The 19,874-nt window shown below is 44.9% G+C and overlaps 1 protein-coding gene across 13 annotated transcripts in view; it reads left to right on the top strand.

Annotated features, from left to right (window-relative positions):
* The window catches only part of Inpp4a (inositol polyphosphate-4-phosphatase type I A), a 130,754-nt gene that overhangs the window by 72,394 nt on the left and 38,486 nt on the right, over positions 1–19,874 (top strand). For 9 of the 13 annotated variants that reach the window (XM_026379286.2, XM_026379283.2, XM_026379290.2 and 6 more), the window contains exons 5-14: positions 5,602–5,720; positions 8,513–8,629; positions 8,913–8,992; positions 10,540–10,651; positions 11,312–11,402; positions 11,794–11,941; positions 14,243–14,373; positions 16,217–16,321; positions 16,818–16,926; positions 19,410–19,427. In XM_026379286.2, the coding sequence (XP_026235071.2) occupies positions 5,602–5,720; positions 8,513–8,629; positions 8,913–8,992; positions 10,540–10,651; positions 11,312–11,402; positions 11,794–11,941; positions 14,243–14,373; positions 16,217–16,321; positions 16,818–16,926; positions 19,410–19,427 (1,030 nt within the window). The remainder of the gene's footprint in view (positions 1–5,601; positions 5,721–8,512; positions 8,630–8,912; positions 8,993–10,539; positions 10,652–11,311; positions 11,403–11,793; positions 11,942–14,242; positions 14,374–16,216; positions 16,322–16,817; positions 16,927–19,409; positions 19,428–19,874) is intronic. The other 4 variants (XM_026379295.2, XM_026379292.2, XM_026379282.2 and 1 more) reach the window with 1 other exon arrangement.

Raw genomic sequence — 19,874 nt, 5'->3', positions numbered from 1 at the left:
TTTCTGGTATTTAAGGAGATCTCTATCCAGTTTTATCTGACCACTAAGCTTAATAGTAGTTGCTACAGTGGCCACATGTGGAAGAGAATTAGGTGAGGCAAGTCCCTGAGTGTGTGACAGAGGTGGTGAACATCAGTAGCAACAGAAAAGCAGCAACAAACCCTGAGGAGGGGAGGGCAGGGAAAGGGACCTGATGTCCAGAGTTGCCACACTAGATTTTTTAAATCTATTTTTCAACAAAGAATTGAGATATGCAAAAAGGTCAAGAAAGTATGGTTCATATACAGGGAAATTAATAGAACAAAACAAACCTATAGTCAGTAAGAACTGACTATAGGAAACACAGGTATTTGAGCTATCAGACGAAAGTTTTAAATCAGCTATTTTAAATATGTTCAAAAAATGGAAGGAAATCCTGTCTAAAGAACTAATTAAAAACATGAGAACAGTATCTCACCAAATAGAGAATATCAGTGCAAAGACAGAAAAGAACCAAAGAGAAATTTGTAAAAAGAACCAAATGGAATTTCTGCAGTTCAAAAATATAATAATTGAAATTAAAAATCCATTAAACAAGGCTCAACCACAGACAGAGAAAGAAACTGCAAACGTAGAAGACAGGTCAATTGGCATTTTTCAGTCTGAGGAACAGAAAGCAAAAAGAAGAAAAATAAAGAGAGTGTCAGAGCCGTGTGGGACAACACCAAGTAAGTGTACCAACATAGGTTTCAATGGAGTTCCAGGAAAAGACAGAGGGGAGGGGAGAGAAAAAATACTTGAAGAAATCATGGCCAGAAACTTCCCACATTTGATGGAAAACATATAGGAAGCCCAGTAAACTCCAAGTTGGATAAGCTCAAAGAGATTCACACCTGGAGACATTATAATTAAACCATCCAAAGCCAATGAATTTAAAAAGCAGCAAGAGAGGTGACTTACTATGTACAAGGGATCTTCAGCAAGAGTAAACATATTTCTTATCACAAACTCTGGTGTTCAGAAGGAAGTAGGATGACATATTCCCATTCCTGAAAGCAAAAGCCAGTCATCTAAGAATTCTATATCCAGCAAAAATGTCCTTCGAACATGAGAGATGAAGAGATACATCCACATGAAGACATGTACACAAATGTTTATAGCATTATTTTGTAATAACTAAAATGTGTAAGTAACCAAAATATCTTAATTGATGAATGGACAAATGGTATGCAGTATGCTCATTCAGTAGACCATGATTCATCACTAAAAAGGAGTGGAGTATTGATACTGGCTGTAGAAGGAGTAAGCATTGAAACTGTGCCAGATCAAAGAAGCCAGAGACAAAAGGCCACATTCTGTGTGATCCCATTTATATAAAGTGTCCAGAATAGACAGATCTATACAGAAGAGATTAGTGGTTTCTGGAGGGCTGGGGAAGAGGGATGGATGGCAAATGATTGTTTATGGCCATAGCTATTTTTAGTATTTATTTTTTAGCTATAGGTAGACTATATATATATATATATATATATATATATATATATATGTATGTTTTATGTGGTGCTGAGGATCGAACCCAGGGCCTCATGCATGCTAGGCAAGCGCTCTACCTCTCAGCCACAACCCCAGCCCATATGGGCAGTTTTGTTTTTCTTTTGAAGTGATGATAATGTTAAGGAACTAGATAATGGTAATGGTTTCAGAACTCTGTAGTACCCTACCAGCCACTGAATCGTATACTTGAGGGTGGTGGATTTTATAGTGTGTGAAGTAGATCTTACACAAAATATCTTTTTTAAAAAAAATCGAAAGTACACTACTGAAAATGAGTACAAACACATAAAAGCAAACAAAGGAACAATCTCACAGCTCAAAGAATAAATATCAAGGATCAGGCAAATTTTGAGTGAAGAGATGTGACAATATCTGGCATTTTATTATTTAAATGCTTAGGAGACCCAGAAGAAGAAAAAGAGACAGAAAGAGGAACAGCAGGCCAGAAGTAACAGAAGAATCTTTTCCTAGAAGGATGGATGTAAGACCCAGAATGTTCACCAACTGCTAGGTGTCTCCTTTTGAAACTTGTAAATTCCAAGGATAAAGAAAAAAACTTAACATGCTTCTAAAGGACAATGAAAAACCAAATCCTACCATTAAGGACAACTTGAAAAAAAAGAGAAAAATCTAGAAAAAAGGAGCAAAAATCTAAGAAGTATCTTATTTATGTTTCCAGGAAACTGATAACTCTGTAATGGAGCTGAAGGTGGAGACACAGTATTGTTGTTGTTTTTTTTTTTTTTTTTTTTTTGTGTGTGTGTGTGTGTGTGTGGTGCTGGGAATTGAACGCAAGGCCTTGTGCATGGGAGGCAAGCACTCTACCAACTGAGATATATCCTCAGCCCTCTCTTACTCTTTTGAGGGCTCTCAGTGACTCCCAAGAGAAAGCTGAGCAGGGCTTCAGATACTTCAGTACCAAAGTGATGGGGATTATTTTTCTAAGGCCCATAAGGGGAAAGATACTTGGTGAAATTCCTTTCACTTTGGTTTAGAATAGAAAAAACTATACTTCTAGATTAAAGGGAACCAGAAGCAGGCGCTTGCTACAGGTCCACTCAGTTCCCCAAAGTTAAGAATGTCAGTGCTTCTTAGAACCTGGTAGAGGCAATCACAGGTCTTTTCTGAAGAAAGCATCATCTTGGGCCTCAAGTCATTCCTATAAACAATTTTTAAAAAGTTATATTCAGCATAAGTTCATGAATTTTGAAAAACAAAAACAGAAATAACAAACAATAGAAATAGACCCACAAAGATTTGGGATGTGAAAGTTGCTGGCTGTTTTAGTGAGGTTGGGCTGCTGGAACAAGAGCAGAGACTGAATGGCTTTAGCAAAAGAAATTTATTTCTCATAGTTCTGGAGACTGGGGATTCAAAGATTGTGGAGCTAGCAGGTCCACTGTCTACCGACCATTTTGTTATATCCTCATGTAGCAAAGAACAGAGCAAGGAGAGCATGTCTCCTCTTTAAAGGCACTAATTCCAACTCACGAGGACTCTGTTGTTGCGGCCTAATGGCCTCCCAAAGGCTCCTCCTCCTGACACCAGCACCTTGGGGTTAGGATTTTAATATGTGAATTTTGAGAGGATACAGGCATTCAGTTCATAACATTAAGTTAAAGGGGAATAAAGAGAATAAAGACATTATTAACACCTCATCAGAGAATGAAAAACCATAAAAGAACCAAGTGAATATTCAGATCAGCAAGTTTAACAACCTGTGGGTGGGTCTGAGAAGCAGAATTGATACAATTGAAGAGAAAGTTGATCGTCTTAGATTATAAGTCAAGAAGAGAACTTCCAAAAGAAGCCAGAGACAGAAAATAATGGAAACAACAACAATAAAAACAAAAGAGTATAAAAAAAGTGAGAGTATCTGTTTATTTTGTGTTCAAGAAGAAACAGAGAAGGGTCAGAAGTGTATGTATTGGACAAATTATATTATATATTTGTATGCATATAAAGTATGTGACAACAAATTCCATCCATATGTACAACTATAATGCACCAATTAAAATCGTGGGGAAAAATAAAACTACCAAATAAAAAAAAGTGTATTAATAGGTGACCATTTTTTCCCAGCTAATAAAATTCAGCAAGTCACAGAACTAGTAAAAATAAAATATCCCTAGATACATCATAGTTAAACTGTCAGAAGTCAAAGTCAATGGGAAAATCAGTGAAGTTGCTAGAACACAAACACGTACAAAAGCACAGAGTAGCAATAATTGGGCTGACTGCTGACTTCATAACAGAAAAAATAGAAACTCAGAGACACAATGTTTAAAGGTTTTAGAGAAAGTCACTGCATAGAGAAAATAATCTTAAGGATTTGGGTATAAATAGAGACCTTTTCAGACCATAAAAGCTGAAAGAAGATATTGTGAACACAGACTTGCAGTATAAACAGTGCCGAGGTATTGAGCTCACAGGTGTAGAAAGGACTGGAAAGCCAAGCACTAGAAGGGCCCTGGGCAAGCTGGGCGTAGCTCAGTGAAGAGTGGCTGTGTGAAATAGAGCACACACACGCATGTGCCAGCAGAAGAGCTGGTGTGGCCGTGCTAATGGCAGGCAGAGTGTAATTCGAACCCTAAAGAGCAGTGTGGGCTGTATGATCCTTTCAAAGGACAATGATAGCCAGTAATTTCCTCCAAGTGGCCTCTTGAACAAACCTTCTCAGCCAAACTGCCTCAAACACAGCAAGGCGTCTCCCACCCCAACCCCTCCATCAAGTTTGCCTCTCCTCCTTCCATTGCTTTGTATTTTCCTGACTTTTCTTTTCATCATTTTCTTTCTTTCTAATTATTGCTTCTTTTGTCTGTATTGCTGTCTTCATCCCAAGCCGCCTCCTCCTTCTGCATTACCTCTGCATTTGTCCCTCCTGTTGTGGACATGGGGATTTTTTTAAAATTAGAGTTGAAGGTAGACTTTCTATTTTTTCTTTGTGACAGAATACACATAGTATAAATGTTACCATTTTAAACATTTTAAAGTGTACAGTTCAATGACATTAAATTATATGCCTGCCACCACCACCCATCTCCAGAATGTTTTCATTTTGAAAAACTGAGTTAATTTTACTTTTCTCTATTCATAATTTTAAAGGGAGCAGCTGAACATTTATGTTTTTCTAAATGAATCCCACCAAAAAAGCTAATTATTTTTACTGCTGTTGAACATTGATTTGTTGTGTATTTTCTCAAATCCAAGATATACCTTTTTCACATTTTAACATCTCTTTAATTTAAGGAAATAACTTCCTCTCAATGGCATAGCATAGTTTAATGACAGTGGGTTTTGTTTTTCCCCTTTCATAGTGCATTTAATGTCAGAGAGCATGTTAGATTCAGTGAGATGTAAGTTTTTCCTGTGGATCACTTCTGTGATAAAATTATCTGAGATGTGTACTATTCAGAGTGTATTATCAGATGTGTACTTCAGAGTACGTAGCACATCATATTTATCAACCAAAATGGTTCTGCAAGATATCTTTAGTTCTGAGAAGTTACACTGAGTATTTTGCACATAATGTGTCTTATTAGGAGAATAGATGAACAATGAGATTTTAAAAATAAAGTTTTTTTATTTTGCCATAGAATTTTAATTTTATTCCCAGTATACATTGATGCTCACACCAAGATGCAGGGGGTGCTGGGCTTAGAGTTAGCCACACTGTCACAGGATGCAGGCACGTGGAGCCCTGTTGTAGATTTCAGACTTGTGTCTTCTTGGTCATTCAGTTGGAATTCAGTTCACTATTGAGGGCCAGCTGTTGGGGGCATATGGAGGACCCCAAGAGAGAGAGCTAGCTCTGTTTTCCTTTGTGTGGACGTAGGAAGCCATCTTTAACACCACCTGTCTCTGCAGCTGTGGGCTTGTTGTCCTCTGCAGGGCGGGAGAAGGGCAAAGGAAGGGGGAAAGACTGAAATTTGTAAAATCACTTTCCTGTGACAGTGTGATCATCTTATCCTTCTGAGTGTCATCGTCTGCTTTCTTTGGGCTTGGAGCATACAGCTAACCAGCGCCTGGTTTTGAAGAATTTGTTTTTTTCCCGTCTTGATTCTGTAGCTTGCAGTGAGTTGCATACGCCATCGCTAGATCGAAAACCAAATAGTTTTGTAGCAGTGAGCGTCACCACCCCTCCTCAGGCGTTCTGGACGAAGCACGCACAGACAGAGATCATTGAGGTGGGTGCTCTGGGGGCCTGGGATTTGCTGCCATGGTATTCACAGCCTCACCGGACACTGCTCCTTTCTGAGCATCTTAGCTACAGTTGTGTTTATGTGAGTTGTTGGTTTTACAGAGTTTTCAGTACCTTGATATTTTTTATTCCACTCATTTGCTATGTCCTTGACAGTTATTGATTAACTATTGATGGGTATTTGGAGCAGTGATCTTCTAAGGTTCATTGCCTCTTAAGAGGCCTAATTCTTCCTTGTCATTTCCAGCTGGCTGCTACTTTTAAATTCCATAGGGTTTAATTTGGAATTGTGCTCTTTTTTGGGGAAGGAGGTGATGGTATTGGGGATTGAACCTCAGGCCTCATACATGCTAAGCAAGCACTGTACCACTGAGCCTCATCCCTGACCTTTTTTATTTTATTTTGAGATAGGATCTCACAAAGTTCCCCAGGTTGGCTTTTGGCTTTCAGTCCTACTGCCTCAGCCTCCCTAGTAGTTGGGATTACAGGAAAAAAATTGTGGTTGTTAATCAAAATTTGGAAGATTTCTGTCTATTAATCAGTCCTCTTACTGGCACATATCCTTAGTTTTGTTGGGTTTTATTTTTATTTTTTGTTTTTCACAGTAGTGGGGATTAAACCTGGTCCTTTCACATGCTAGGCAAGTGCTCTACTACCAGGCTGCATCCTAGTAGTAGAGACAGGTCTTGCTTGCTAATTTGCTAAGGCAGGCCTTGAACTTGTGATCCTCCTACCTCAGCCTCGTGAGCTGGGATTATAGGCCTGCACCTCTACTCCTGGCCTATTTTTACATCCTTTTGAATTTTTTAAAAGTACTTTTTTGTTGTAAATGGACACAATACCTTTCTTTCTTTCTTTTTTATATGGTGCTGAGATTCAAACCTAGTGCCTCACGTGTGCCAGGCAAGCGCTCTACTATATATGTTAACTCTACTTTAAATTAATTTATGCATTTACTGAAAAAATTTTACAAAATCCCTTAAGATAATTGATGCATCACATAAGTTGCAGTGTGAAATTCCATAGGGTTTAATTTGGAATGTGAAGAATAACCAACTAAATTAAACTGCATTTACATTATTTTTACATTTTCACATAAAGACATAATAGTACATAATTTTACATAAAACAGTTTTACATTTTGGAAGCTAGAGTATTCTTTTAGTCTCTTAGAAACTTGTTTCCAATGTTAGGTCAACTGTTGTGGTTTTTAGCACTGCCCACACATCAAGCTCAGTGAGAGGTAATAACACAGGGGCAGAGTCCCTGTCCTCGGGTGTTCCCAGCCTGTGAGGGGAGAGGCAGAAAGGAACAGGTCCATCTCCAAATACAGCACCGTGGGGCAGTGTAGAGTAGCACGGTGAGGCAAGCCAGGACACAGGGACCTATCCAGCTCTGAGGGTCAGAGCAGCTTCCTTAGAGGGGCTGGATGAAATTCTGCCCCAGCAGGTCCAGGGTGGAGCCCAGGACTCTGTTCCTCACAGACGCCCAGGTGATGCCCACGTGGCTGGTCCTCATGTGGAAGAGCTTGTTCAGTGGTAGCTCTGCAAAGGCAGTGTGATAACAAGCATCATGTGGGTTTGGGAATAGCTATCCTCTTAGTGTGGGCTCAGGCATGGAGGGCAAGGACAGAAGGACTGGATGGCCAGAGAGTTGGTGATGTGGCACACAGCCAGCCACTGCAGGCTGCAGGGAAGTCACATGACCAGGTGTCCTGATTTGGACAGGTGTTTGGGGGAGTTATGCAGGACCTGACTTTGGCAGAGGGAGGAAGTGGAAGGAAGGATGAATGTGAGAGAGGCTGAGGAGGTGGAACTTGTAGAAGTTCATGGCTGCTGGGTGGTTGACAGTGATGGAGAAGGAGGCACCAAAGCAGGCCCACAGGTGTTTAGCCTGCTTGGAAAGAGTCAGAGATAGCTTTACCATGGGCGATAGAGGGAGATTCCCCAGGAGGGTCTGTCCAGCAGACATCGAGAGACTGGAGCTGGAGCTGCAGAGAGAACCCAGCCAGAGGCCCAGACATCACAGCATCACAGCAGGTGCAAACAGGAAACAATACAGTTTAGCTATGGTGTTTCACACTGCCTGAGAAAGAGGATAATGTAGAGCCTTGAGGGGCAGGGCTACATTGCCAGGAAATAGCCACCTATGATCTAGAAACTAGCAGCTGGGCCTAAAAGAAAAATAGCTGTGGGGTTGGGCTGGGGCTCAGCAATAGTACACTTGCCTGGCATGTGTGAGGTACTGGGTTCGATTCTCAGCACTACATATGAATAAATAAAATAAAGGTCTGTCAACAACTAAAAATAAATATTTTTTAAAAGGAGATAGCTTTTAAAAGTCAAGCTTTAATTATTCCAAGCAGAGGAGTCTAGAAATAATAAGTCATTTCTTCCTCCCTGTTTGTACATCTTAAAGAAATAGCCCAAAGTGGTAAGTCCAAATGTGCAGCACATCTGAAACCGTGACACTGAGAATAGGTGTGCATGTGGAACACGGTTTCACTTTACAAAATTCCTCCTCCTGAGTGGGAACCTTAGAAACGAGCCCACAGCAGCAACTTGCACCGCAGGCCTGTTTGTTGTGGTCTGGATCTTAACAGTCTTCAGCAGACTGCATTTTCCTCTTTGGGATAGCAGATTTTTGGTCTCATGCTGCCATTACATTAGGTACTCCGAGTCAGTAAAATGTTAGTTTCTCATTCTGAAAATGTTAGATTACTTCAAAAACAATTATTTTTTAAAAATCCAACTCTGATTATTTTCTTTTTTCTTCTAGGGAACCAATAATCCTATATTTCTGAGCAGCATTGCCTTCTTTCAAGACTCTCTTATCAATCAGATGACACAAATCAAATTATCTGTATATGATGTCAAAGATAGATCTCAGGGAACAGTTAAGTAACATGCCATGGTTTGTGGAATTTTCTCCCCGTTTTTACAGTTATGTAATCATTTGAGTGAGTGGTGAGCACAGGATTGATTTCACTACTGGCTCACAAAGCAACTCATGTCTAACACATTTGTCTTTGGGAATTGCTTTCTGAGCATTCCTTGTGGGCTTCTAAGATGAGTGTGAGATGGCTGTGGGAAGCAGCACCACTCCCCTGGGTGTGGCAACTGGACCAGAGGCAGATGAGTGCACTTATGCTTCTCTCTCTCTACCCCCGCCTCCTCAGATGTATTTACTGGGCTCTGGAACATTCGTTGTCAAAGATCTGCTCCAGGACAGGCATCACAGGTTACACTTAACACTAAGGTTGGTATTTGCTCTTATTCCTTTGAAAAGCTCTGGGTCCAGGGACAGGTGGGGAAAGGCCCTACTTCCTTTTCTGAGAGGACACCCTGGCTTCCCCAGAGGCAGGTCTGAGCCAGTGGTATTTTCTGCTGAGGCGAGGCAAGATGAACCACCCTGCCCATCAGAGAGCCGGTCAGGATGGAAATGTGTGCTGTCTGTCGGACATATGAGCACAGCTGTATCAGATCTAGAGGGCACAGACCTGATAATACTAAATGTAGCTGTCATCTTCCCTTTCCCAGTAATCTCCTATACAGGGAGGATTTTTTTCTGCTTTGTTCATTGCTATTCTAACCACCTAGAACAGGGCTGTGCTCAGGAAGTGTTTGTTGAATGAGTGAATGAATGAAAGGGAAACCCCCACTGCATCCCTAGACAGGAAGATGAAAGGTGTCAAGATGTCAGTCCTTCTCCAAGTGATTTTAGGGGCAGTTCCCACCAAAACCCTGGCATGTTGTTCTTTATTCAAAATCATGTAAAAATTGGACATATATTGCCTAGGGGAATAATCTAAAATAGCAAAGAAAATTCAACAAAGTCTCTGCAATTTTGAGACATTTGGAAGCTACCATAAGTAATGACAGTGTTGGGAGCATTGGCTGTCCAATCTGCCCACAGGATGAGAGCCCCGCAGCAGTCCTGGGTGTGTAGGGAGAACGCAATGCAGGAAAAGGAAGAATATTGGTTAAAATTAGAGCTCATGTGAGGGAAATTGCTGTTGAGGGAAAATATGTAGGTAGATCAAGTGCCAGAACTAAATCTAGTTGGATTAGAGTTACTTGTGAGAAGTGGACATCTTCCTTTGGAAAAGGAGCTCAAGGGCTTCTCTGGGCATGAGAGCAGTGAGAGAAAGTCACAAAGGAAATGGTCATTAGATATGATAAAAATTTAGAACCAGACTGACTCAGACATCATGAATGAAATACTTGGGGCTCGAAGGTGTCCCTGGGGTACTGATGGATGATTCAGATGGGCACAGCCATCATCCACCCTGAGGGACCTTGCAGGTGAAGACAACCAGGGCTGGGGTGGCATGGGCTACATCACTTCAGGATGCAGGGGCTTCAGTCAGTCCTGTGTGGTCTCAGTTTGCCTAGAGTCTCAGCCTACGCCTAGTGCTCTTGAAGCCTTGAGGGTGAGGTGGGAAGGAGCAGAAAGTGGTCCATTGCCAGAAAAAGATACTCTTTATCCCTGAATCTGAGATGCACCCTATCACCCCTGAGCAGTGACCCCTAGGGCCAGTGGTGGCTTCTCGTCAGGGAGGCCCCCTCCTACTTCACCAGGCGCATCCACACTGTCCCATCAGATGCAGCCCTCTCTTGTGCCCCCTGGTTTCCTTGTGTGCCTCTCCCAGGGCGGGCACATAGCAGTGACAGGTGACTGACTAACCAGCTGGCTGGGTCTTGCCACTCCCAGGACCCCTGAAAAGTTCAGGATGGCTGAACTTTGCTTTTAAGCAGAAAAGACACACTGTGACAACCCTCACCAGAGCACGCTGCGTATTGCAGGTCTGCAGAGAGTGATCGTGTGGGCAACATCACCGTGATCGGCTGGCAGATGGAGGAGAAGTCAGATCAGCAGCCCCCTGTGACCCGGTCTGTAGACACTGTCAATGGCAGGGTGAGTAGGCCACCTCCTCCTCTCCCTCAGAAGGACTGGGAAGGCCAGTCAGTTGGTGTTGGGTCTGGGGCTCTGTGCCTGCTCCTTGCAGCTGCCCCGCAGGACACTCAAATCCTCCAGGCATGGCTCTAAGGAGGAGGAGAGAGCGAGGACTCGGCCTGAGAGTGTGAGTGGAGAGGCTGTTGAGACCAGGTCATCCCTTAGATTTTGGTAATAACTCTCCCCAGACACACGCAGACCCCGTAGTCACCTCGTACACCCCATCTCCTCAGGACCCACTCCTCTCCAGCAAGCACCCTCCTGCCCATCCCTCACTCAGAAGCCCTGAGCCCTCAAACGAGAGCTCTAAGAGTTCCAACACTGCGTAGTCCTGGTTGTAAGGTCTGAAGGTGTCTCATCTTACTCAGAATGTGTCTTGGCATCGTCTGTCCTTCCCTTTTGTTTTGCACACCACACCACTGAAACCCAAGGTGAAGTGAGTGAGGAGACACATCTCTGAGGAAAATAGGGTGTGCGTGGAGTTTTCCGGGTGCCTGGGGAGGGGAGCGACCTTGGCCTAGGCAGCCCCACTCCAGAGCTCCTCTGTGGCGCGGGAGGCCCCCTTTCTGCTGAGCGCACTGGAGTAGGCCGGGTCTCAGGCTTTCCTGGTCCTGTTTTTAGATGGTTCTGCCTGTTGATGAGAGCTTGACTGAGGCCCTGGGAATCCGATCCAAATATGCCTCACTGCGGAAAGACACTTTACTGAAGTCAGGTAAACAGCTTCCTTGGTTGGTGCTCTTGTCTACTTGGGCCCTGATTGTCACCTGCCTGTTGCTCGTCAATGTGCCATTATTTCAGCAGTGCACAGAGTTTGAAATACCTAGAGGAAGGGTCTCTTCCTCCTTTCACCCTTTCTTGTTTCACATTGGTTTAGTGACTGCCATTCCCCACCTCTAGCCCCTTGCACTTTAAAGTTAGTTACCTTTTCTGGGACAAAAAGGTTGCTTGTCACAGGGGAGGAACGTTGAGGCTCAGTGGCTTGGTGACTCCCTTGGAAGAACAGGAGAGGACTTGGGAGCATCAGCATCGCTGAGGGCCTGGGTGGAAGGACCCAGGAGGCAGGTCTCATCCACCACCTCTACCTCCCCGACCTTCTACCTCAGTGTTCGGGGGCGCCATCTGCCGCATGTATCGGTTCCCTACCACCGATGGCAACCATCTTCGGATCCTGGAGCAGATGGCGGAGAGTGTGCTTTCCCTACACGTGCCCCGGCAGTTTGTGAAGCTCCTGCTGGAAGAAGACGCGGCCAGGTGAGGCCCCACTGAGGGGCAGCCACTTGTCAACTTACATGGTGTCCCTTCCTTCCCGAGACGTGGTGGGCAAAGGTGCACTGGACTGAGTCTCTGCCTCTGCTTGCTCATCTGTATCCCAGCTCCCAGGGCAGGACTTCACGTGGTGGTGTGTCTAAGACCCGGAGTATGCCCAGAACTCAGCACTTCTTCCTGCCCTCCCCCTTTCTTCCTTCTCTCCCTGGCCTTCAGGAAGTTTGAAACAGCTGCCTTGTGGTTTCCTAGCTTAGGGCCACAGAGGTGGGGCCTCCACAGGACTGAGGAGGACCTGTCCAGGCACTCTGGCTCCCTGGAGCAAGGGTCCCGCCCCCTCAGCCCCACTTATCCCAGGGCATACTCCATCAGTCCTAAGGCCTGCAAACTTTGTCTTCTGTCTATCCCAGGCTGTCATTTCCACTCCTTATTTTAAAATGATGTTAATTATCAACACCATAGAACAGAAGCATGAAAGACAACAAGACAACCAGAATCCCATTGTTCTAATACAACTATTTTAATTTTTTTCTTGAAAAAAATTCAAACTTGGAGAAAAATGGCAAAAATAATGCATTGAATGCCCAGATACCTTTTATCTATTTTCACCAACTGTTAATAGTTTGCTTACTTTCTGCATAAACGTTTTTAGAAGTAATTTTGATTTCTAAAATTTTTCTTAGTTTTGTCCATCTTTGCCTATATTTTCATAGGTGCAATCTGTTTTCCCATGTATCTTCAGTTTTCATGTTTTAGTTTTTAATCATGGCATGCTTTCCTGTTTGGTGTGGTACAACTGGAAAGCAGTCATTCATTGGACAGGTGCTTTAGTTCAAGAGTTGTGGTGGTGTTAGCAGCAGCAGCGTGTCAGGCAGTGTGGTCAGTGGGCACCAGGTGTGGTGGGAAATGGAGAACAGGGAGCAGTATGCAGGAGAGCCAGTTGTGTCAGTGAGTGTCAGACATGAAAAGGGAGCAAGAAAAAGGGTGGTCAGGGCAGGCCTCAGGGAGGTGGCAATGTTCAACTGGCACCTGGAATATAGGGAGCAGCCATGTGCCACACAGGGCAAAAATACCACAAGATAGTGGCCGGCAGAGCCCCTGTGCCCAGGGGTGACCTCAGACCAGGGCTGTTCCACCATGGTCCTGCCTGCACTGGGTGTTCTTGTATGTTAATTTTGCTATTTTGCTAATGATAAAATGGCAAAACTTTTTTTGTAACTTTAAATAACTTAGTTGATTCCTAAAAACTTTTATTAAATTCACTCCCTCTGCTGCTGATGTCCTTTATGGAAGCTGTTGCTTTTCGTGTGTGTGGTGCTTAGTACTGTGTTTCTGACTGTGTGTTTCAAGTCCTCTTGTCATTAATTGTCTTCAGGGATTAGCTGCTACCTTTCTGTGATGAGGGATTTAACTTTTATCCTTCCTCAGTCCCATTTCCTAATACAGTCATCTTTTTTCTTTAATTCTTCTCGTGTGTTGCTTTTTATGCTCATGTAGTTATTACCATTGAACTAAGGAGTTTATATTTGAGCTTGTGCTTATTACACAAGTTGGAGTTTCCTGAAGATAACAATCCCTCTTTCTTCCCTTCTTCCCCTTCACCCATCCCCTCCTTCAAGCACATCTAGAAGACAAGGCCCAAGGCAAGGGCAGTCTGATTCAACCAGCTAATGACACAATGCGCCACTTTCAGATACAGACAGTTCCTCATATCCACAGCAGTGAAAGGAAGATTATGCCGAGGTGCCAGCTCCTCATGGTCCTTGTCCCACATCCAGGGAGGAGGACCTTGGGACAGAGGGGCCATGGCTGCAGCACTAGCTGAGCTCTGGGCCCTGCTGCTAGGAGCCAGTCCTAGGCTGTAGCTGAGAAGCTCAGAAAGCCTACACCTCATCAGAATCTGGGAGATGAGGAGACTGTCCTGATAGCCCTGAGGGGAGATGGTCTCTGGCAGTTATTCACATGCCTCCAGTGCTCTCTGATGTGGAGGATGGCATGCAGGTCCTGCCTGTGCCTGAGCGGTGTCCCATAGTGGAGCTGCACTTGACACCTGTCTTTTCCACCTTCATGTAGTAACCCTTGAGCAGTTATCTGAGTTCCTGTGAAAGCTTCTCTGTTTCCCACTGTGGCCAGCGGGTCTGCCTTTCATGTAGCCGTCTGTCCTCCCACTCCCTGGTTGCCCTTTAGACTGGCAGTGTGACCGCTGACCTGGCCCTCTCTGGGCACCAGTGCTACTTCTGTGCACATTCTGTGGCTAGCCCCATGGCCTAATATGTATCTCACTTGCAGAGTCTGTGAGCTGGAGGAGTTGGGGGAGCTCTCCCCTTGCTGGGAGAGCCTCAGGCGCCAGATCGTCACCCAGTACCAGACAGTGATCCTCACGTACCAGGAGAACCTGAGCGACCTCCATCAGTACAAAGGTGGGTGTGGCCCGTCCCCTCCAGGCGCATATACTTCCCACTTGCCCCACCAGAGACCTGGAACCCAGGTGGCTCACATACTCACTGACACTCTTGAGTGGGTTTTTAAAAATAGATTTTCATGTAGGTGTGAATTCTTTCACATATGTTTTTTTTTTCAGATGTTAATTAAAATAACAAATGTGAATTGCACGGAAAAGTCCTTCTCTGCTCTTATCTGCCAACACAACCACTGTAGGATGAAGTTTAGGGGAGATAAGATTACAAGCTGTTATTGGTTCATGTAGTTTCTTCATCTAATATCATTGAAGCGACCAAAAGGATATAGGCTATTTGCTTTGAGGCAAAGCAGTTTTGTAGATTTTCTTGTTTAAATATTCATTGAACATAGCAATTGTCAAAAGACTCAAAGAAGAAAGCTAAGTGCAAACATCTTGCCTTTTCCTTTCTTTTTCTTTTTTTCTGGCAGTGCTGGGGATTGAACCCAGGGCCTCAGGCATGCTAGGCAAGCACTCCCCTGAGCTACCTCCCCAGCCCACATTACACCCTTTATTCTTTAAAGATGCCATTTGATTTTCAAAATACTTAGAAAGCAGTTCTTAACTCATTTCCCTTTTATTCTGACTGGAAACAATTTTTTTTGTTGTTTTTTAACGATTTATTGCTTCAAATTATTCTATCTTTATATTCTTCCCTTCTTCCTCTCTACATAATATTTTAGGGTTAAAGGAAAAAATCGTAAGCCCTTCATGTAGTTTTGGCAAAGAACATGTGAACCTGTCCACAACTTTGGGTGGAAAAAAGCCAAACCGAGGTCTTATAAGATGGTGGTGCATAGGCTGGATCTGAGCCCGAAGAGCAAGTCTAAGTGTATCACTGAGAAGTGGCAGCATTTGCTGAGGAAACCGAGGCACTTACCCATGCTCGATGAGTGTTACCCAGGAAAGTGGAGTCCACATAGCCTCGGGTTTTCTAGAGTAGAGAGCTGCTCAAATGTCAGTGGCTTCCAGATACTTTGAGAATCTTGTTAAAAATCAGGTCTGGGTTCTACATTTCTCTTAGGTCCCAGGACACCCAGGCTGCTGGCCCAGAGGCTCAGCATGAGTATCAGACTCTAGGGAGTAAACTCCTGTGACAGAATGCAAACCACACAGCTGCTGGGCTGCCATCTCAGGCTGTCAGTACAATTCATGGTTTTTCACTAGATGGGTTATTTATTTCTTTTCTTCTGATTATCATTTCAGTTGTCAACCCTTCGTTTGGTAGGCATGAGGTTCTTAGTTACGGATTCTAGATTCTGATCAGAGAAATAAGATTGTGGAGAGTGGTTATAAAACATCAACCAGGCTTCCTAACGAGCCTGGCACACAGGTTGCTGGTGAGCTGTGTGCTCCTGAGGCTGCAGTTGTGCTCTGTTGCTCTCCTGTGGACCTGGGGGGACGAGCAGACCTTGCCATCACTTTTTAGGATTGAGATGTGTTACTCTAGCCAAACCAGTTGTTCTAAAATCTTGGGCTGGGACAGTCTCTAGGGTTGAGACAGGTGGTCTCTGGCACGGACCCATTGCCTTACCTGGAGTTGTTGACAGTGTGCGGCACAGACTCAGATCTCTGAATTGCAGGCTGATTCGTGGAAGGCATGGCCTCCTTACTCCTGTAGCTTTCTGAAGCTGTTTCTCCTGGTTGGTGAGCTGCCCTCCAACCTACCACCTGGAGACGAAACTTGCTTGTGTGCAACTCAGAGTTTTCTAAGTCAGTCAGTATATGCCTGCCTTCCTGCAGCAGCAGCAGTGTGCTCTTCATGATCTGCTGGTGACTTCATTTTCTCATATTCCATTTTTTAGGTCCCTCATTTAAAGCAAGCAGTTTGAAAGCAGATAAAAAGTTAGAATTTGTTCCCACAAACCTGCATATACAAAGGATGAGAGTTCAAGACGATGGCGGATCAGGTACCTACTTTTTGGCCCCTCTTTTTGAACCACATTACATTTCTTTTTTTTTTTCCCCCTGAATACTTGGTCCCTGGGCTACCCCACATCTGTCCTAGTTTCCCTGTGTGCTCTACTGCTGGGTGACTCCAAGAAGAAACACCTCCCTAGGACCTTGGGAAGGTCCCAGTTCAAGAGCCTTTGCTCCTGTCTCTCCTCCCTCCAGCTTCCTTTTGTGCTCCCATGGCAGAAAGTTGCCCGCCATTCACCCTTTCCCAGGAAGGGGGAGAAAGAGTGTTGCGCTAGCTTCCTGCAGCCCCACGTGGCCCACCCGAAGCAGAGAAGCCCTTTTGCGGAGACAGAGGAGCAGTGCTCCTGCAGGCCCCCCAAGCCCCAGGCTGTGGAATCAAGGCAACCAAGGTTGCAGGGGCAGCATCCTAGATGGTGTGCCTCTCTCTGTAGCTGGCTGTCCACAGGCCTGAGCCTGAGTAACAGAGGTGAGCTTTCTGTCATTCAGATCAGAACTACGACATTGTCACCATTGGAGCACCAGCAGCACACTGCCAAGGTTTTAAATCAGGAGGTCTCCGCAAAAAGCTGCACAAATTTGAAGAGACCAAGAAACAGTAAGTAGAAGGAAGGGGTTTGTGGTTCTTGTACAGCTGTATGACGCTTCTCAGTTTTAAAAAAATAATAATCTAAATACAATCACAAACATCCAGCCATTGAATCTGCTTTTGCGTGGCAGGACCTATGCTGCTGTGTGTGTGTGTGTGTGTGTGTGTGTGTGTGTGTGTGTGTGAGAGAGAGAGAGAGAGAGAGAGACAGACAGACAGACAGACAGACAGACACACACTGAGACTGAGCTGGTGGGTGATGGCCCCACATTGGTGGTCCCAGACCTTCAAAGTGAACAGCATTCTGTGATCCACCTTTGAGTGATGCTTCAGGCAGCAGCCTGTGTGCACTGTCTGCTGACTCGGCTTCCTTTGGAGTCCCACGCCAGGTACTTGAACACAGAAGTATAAAGTCTGAGGCACATTGTTTCCTTTCCTGAAGGAGAGCCTGGGTGAACATTCCCAGTATTGAAAAGATCCAGGGGTCTCATGAAGCTACTGTCTTGAGTAGGAAATTGCCAGGCAGTCAGGATGGGGAAAAGCATTTCAGACAAGGACATGGTGGACGCAGCCTATGTAGCAGGGGAAGAGGAGCTGAGGCAGAGAGCTGGCCTTGCTGCCAGCCTTCAGTAGACTGAGCTAACACTGGTGACCAGAGCTTAGCAGATTTGGGCCTGACCATGTCGAGCTCAGGGGCTTTCCCAGGAGCAGACAATTCAGCAAGCACCATTTCAGTGAATCATACCTGGAGCAGGCCCACAGAGGGTGTAGGAAACACGGGGGTGGGGGGGCAGCAATCCACCCTGGGTTGGGGAGAGCCCTAATCCCAGGTGTCGTGTTAGACACTGAGGGGCATTTCTCAGTGATCATCTATAATGTCTCCAGGAGTAAATGGATTGAAGGGTACAAGTGTAAAAAGTGGAGATGCTGAATAGAAATAATCTTGTGAGATCTTTGACAGACTGCGGAATGAGGAAGTAGCACAAAGTTCTCAGGTGGGGAGAATAATTATGACTTGAGCATGTGGTTAGGCCAATAGGGCAGATACACCTGAATGAGGTGGAACAGAAGAGAATGCTGACAGAGTGGCTTCTGAAGAAGATGAAGAGGCAGACCATATAGTTCAGCCCAGCAGGGTCAGGAAGAGTGGATGGGGTTGCAGAGAGGATTTTGAGGTGGGAGGAATGAAATGAAGTATTGGGGGAAACCTGTGCTTGTGATATTGAAAGGTCTGAGTGTAATCAGTTAAGATAGTTTGAGGCCAAGTGAAACGTAGGCCCAGGGAACATCCAGAGAGTCCCATCAGTTGGCCAGGGGAAGACAGGGAGAAGAGCTTATGCACACACCAGAGCTATTAGGCTGTTGCTCAACTGCTGCCATGGCCAGGAGTCACAACACTGCTTGGGAAAATTGACCATCGTCTAGATGGGGTGGAGAAGTTTAGGCCAGTGACCAAAGGTGTCAGGAGACATCTGTTGAGTGTCACCGAGGTGGATGAGCCTGGTTGGCTGAGCAGCAAGCTGAAGAGAGTGCACAGGGAGGACTCCCCGTGTAGACAGACACACACACAGGTGCCTGAGGCCCGCCAGGAGCAGAGTGGTCTTGGAGATAGTAGAAGGAGAAGCCAGGAAGGCCTGGCTATCCCTGTCCCAGGAGGGTCAAAGTGTTGACACTTGATTACTCTGCATGTTCACTTCAGACTTTATTTCCTAAAGTGCTCTGCAGGGGTTTTCAAATATATAACACAAGTGTCTATCTAATTTCCTAGCACGAGGGGCCCAGCATTCTCTGGGAAGCCCCACACAGCCTCCTTGACTTTGACTCATCCCCACGAAGGGCTCTTCTTTTTGCAAACAAACCAGATGACCAGACCTGCCCCAGCATTCACTGTCCCCAGTGTTCCTTTGGAGAGCAGGAAGAAGACGACACTTCTGTGCCCACCGCAGCTCTGCATAGCCAGCAAGAAAGCGTGTCTATTGCACTATTGCATGTGCCATTGGAGCGTGTGCGTGCGAGCTGAGATGGCGCGGGGCCCTGAAGGAGAGCGCCCAATTATCTGTGTGGCTAGTCAAGAGGGGGCTACCTGGCTATCCCTGTCCCAGGAGGGTCAAAGTGTTGACACTTGATTACTCTGCATGTTCACTTCAGACTTTATTTCCTAAAGTGCTCTGCAGGGGTTTTCAAATATATAACACAAGTGTCTATCTAATTTCCTACCAGTGTCATAAAGTCACTTGTAGGCAGGGTTTTTGTTGTTTGAGCTTTTCCTTTAATGCAGGCCAACCGTGCTCCCAGCGGGCTGTCTCCTGGGCTTGAGTTGCTTCAAGGAATAAGCATGGTGGGCTCACAAGTTTATCGTCCCTGTAGTTGGGGCCTCAACAAATAATTTTAAGTATTTTGACAAAAAAATTAACTTGGCTTTTTAATTTTTTATTTGGCATTTGGTATTTTCTAACAAATCGCTAATATTTCATTTTGGTTCTTTTCTTTAGCAGTTTTGAGGAGTGTTGGTGAGTTTTCTGTCGTGGAGAGAGTGTCTGTTTGGGTCTTGCTTTCATGCAGAGAAAGCCTGTGCTGTCCCCTGCCCTGGCCAGGGCACTGCTTCACCCCTTAGTGCCATCTGGGCTGCAGTTAACTCACACCCTTGTAGAGGAGCTCTCCCTTCCAACTGCAATGAGCTTTGATGATGAATAGCCAGTCTGCAGGGAACTGTTCACCTTTCCAACCTGGCAGCAAACCTGTGCTGCCCTCATTCTGAGACAGGGCCTGGTTTTTGTCTCCCAGGATGAGGAAGATCCCAGACCCATGGGTATGGCTGGGAACCCCTTTCCATCTTTCACAAGAATCTTTTCAGTTTTCATATCATCCCCACCTCTTGTACAAATGAATCCAGCTTACATTTCCATGATACTTATTAATTTGTGCAGACTTTTAAAAGGATCTTACTTGGGTCAGTT

The sequence above is a fragment of the Urocitellus parryii genome, chromosome 12 (assembly GCF_045843805.1).
Source record: "Urocitellus parryii isolate mUroPar1 chromosome 12, mUroPar1.hap1, whole genome shotgun sequence".
Lineage (NCBI taxonomy): Eukaryota > Metazoa > Chordata > Mammalia > Rodentia > Sciuridae > Urocitellus > Urocitellus parryii.
The sequence above is the reverse complement of the archived record's forward strand: the minus strand, read 5'-3'. Positions and strand labels throughout refer to the sequence as shown.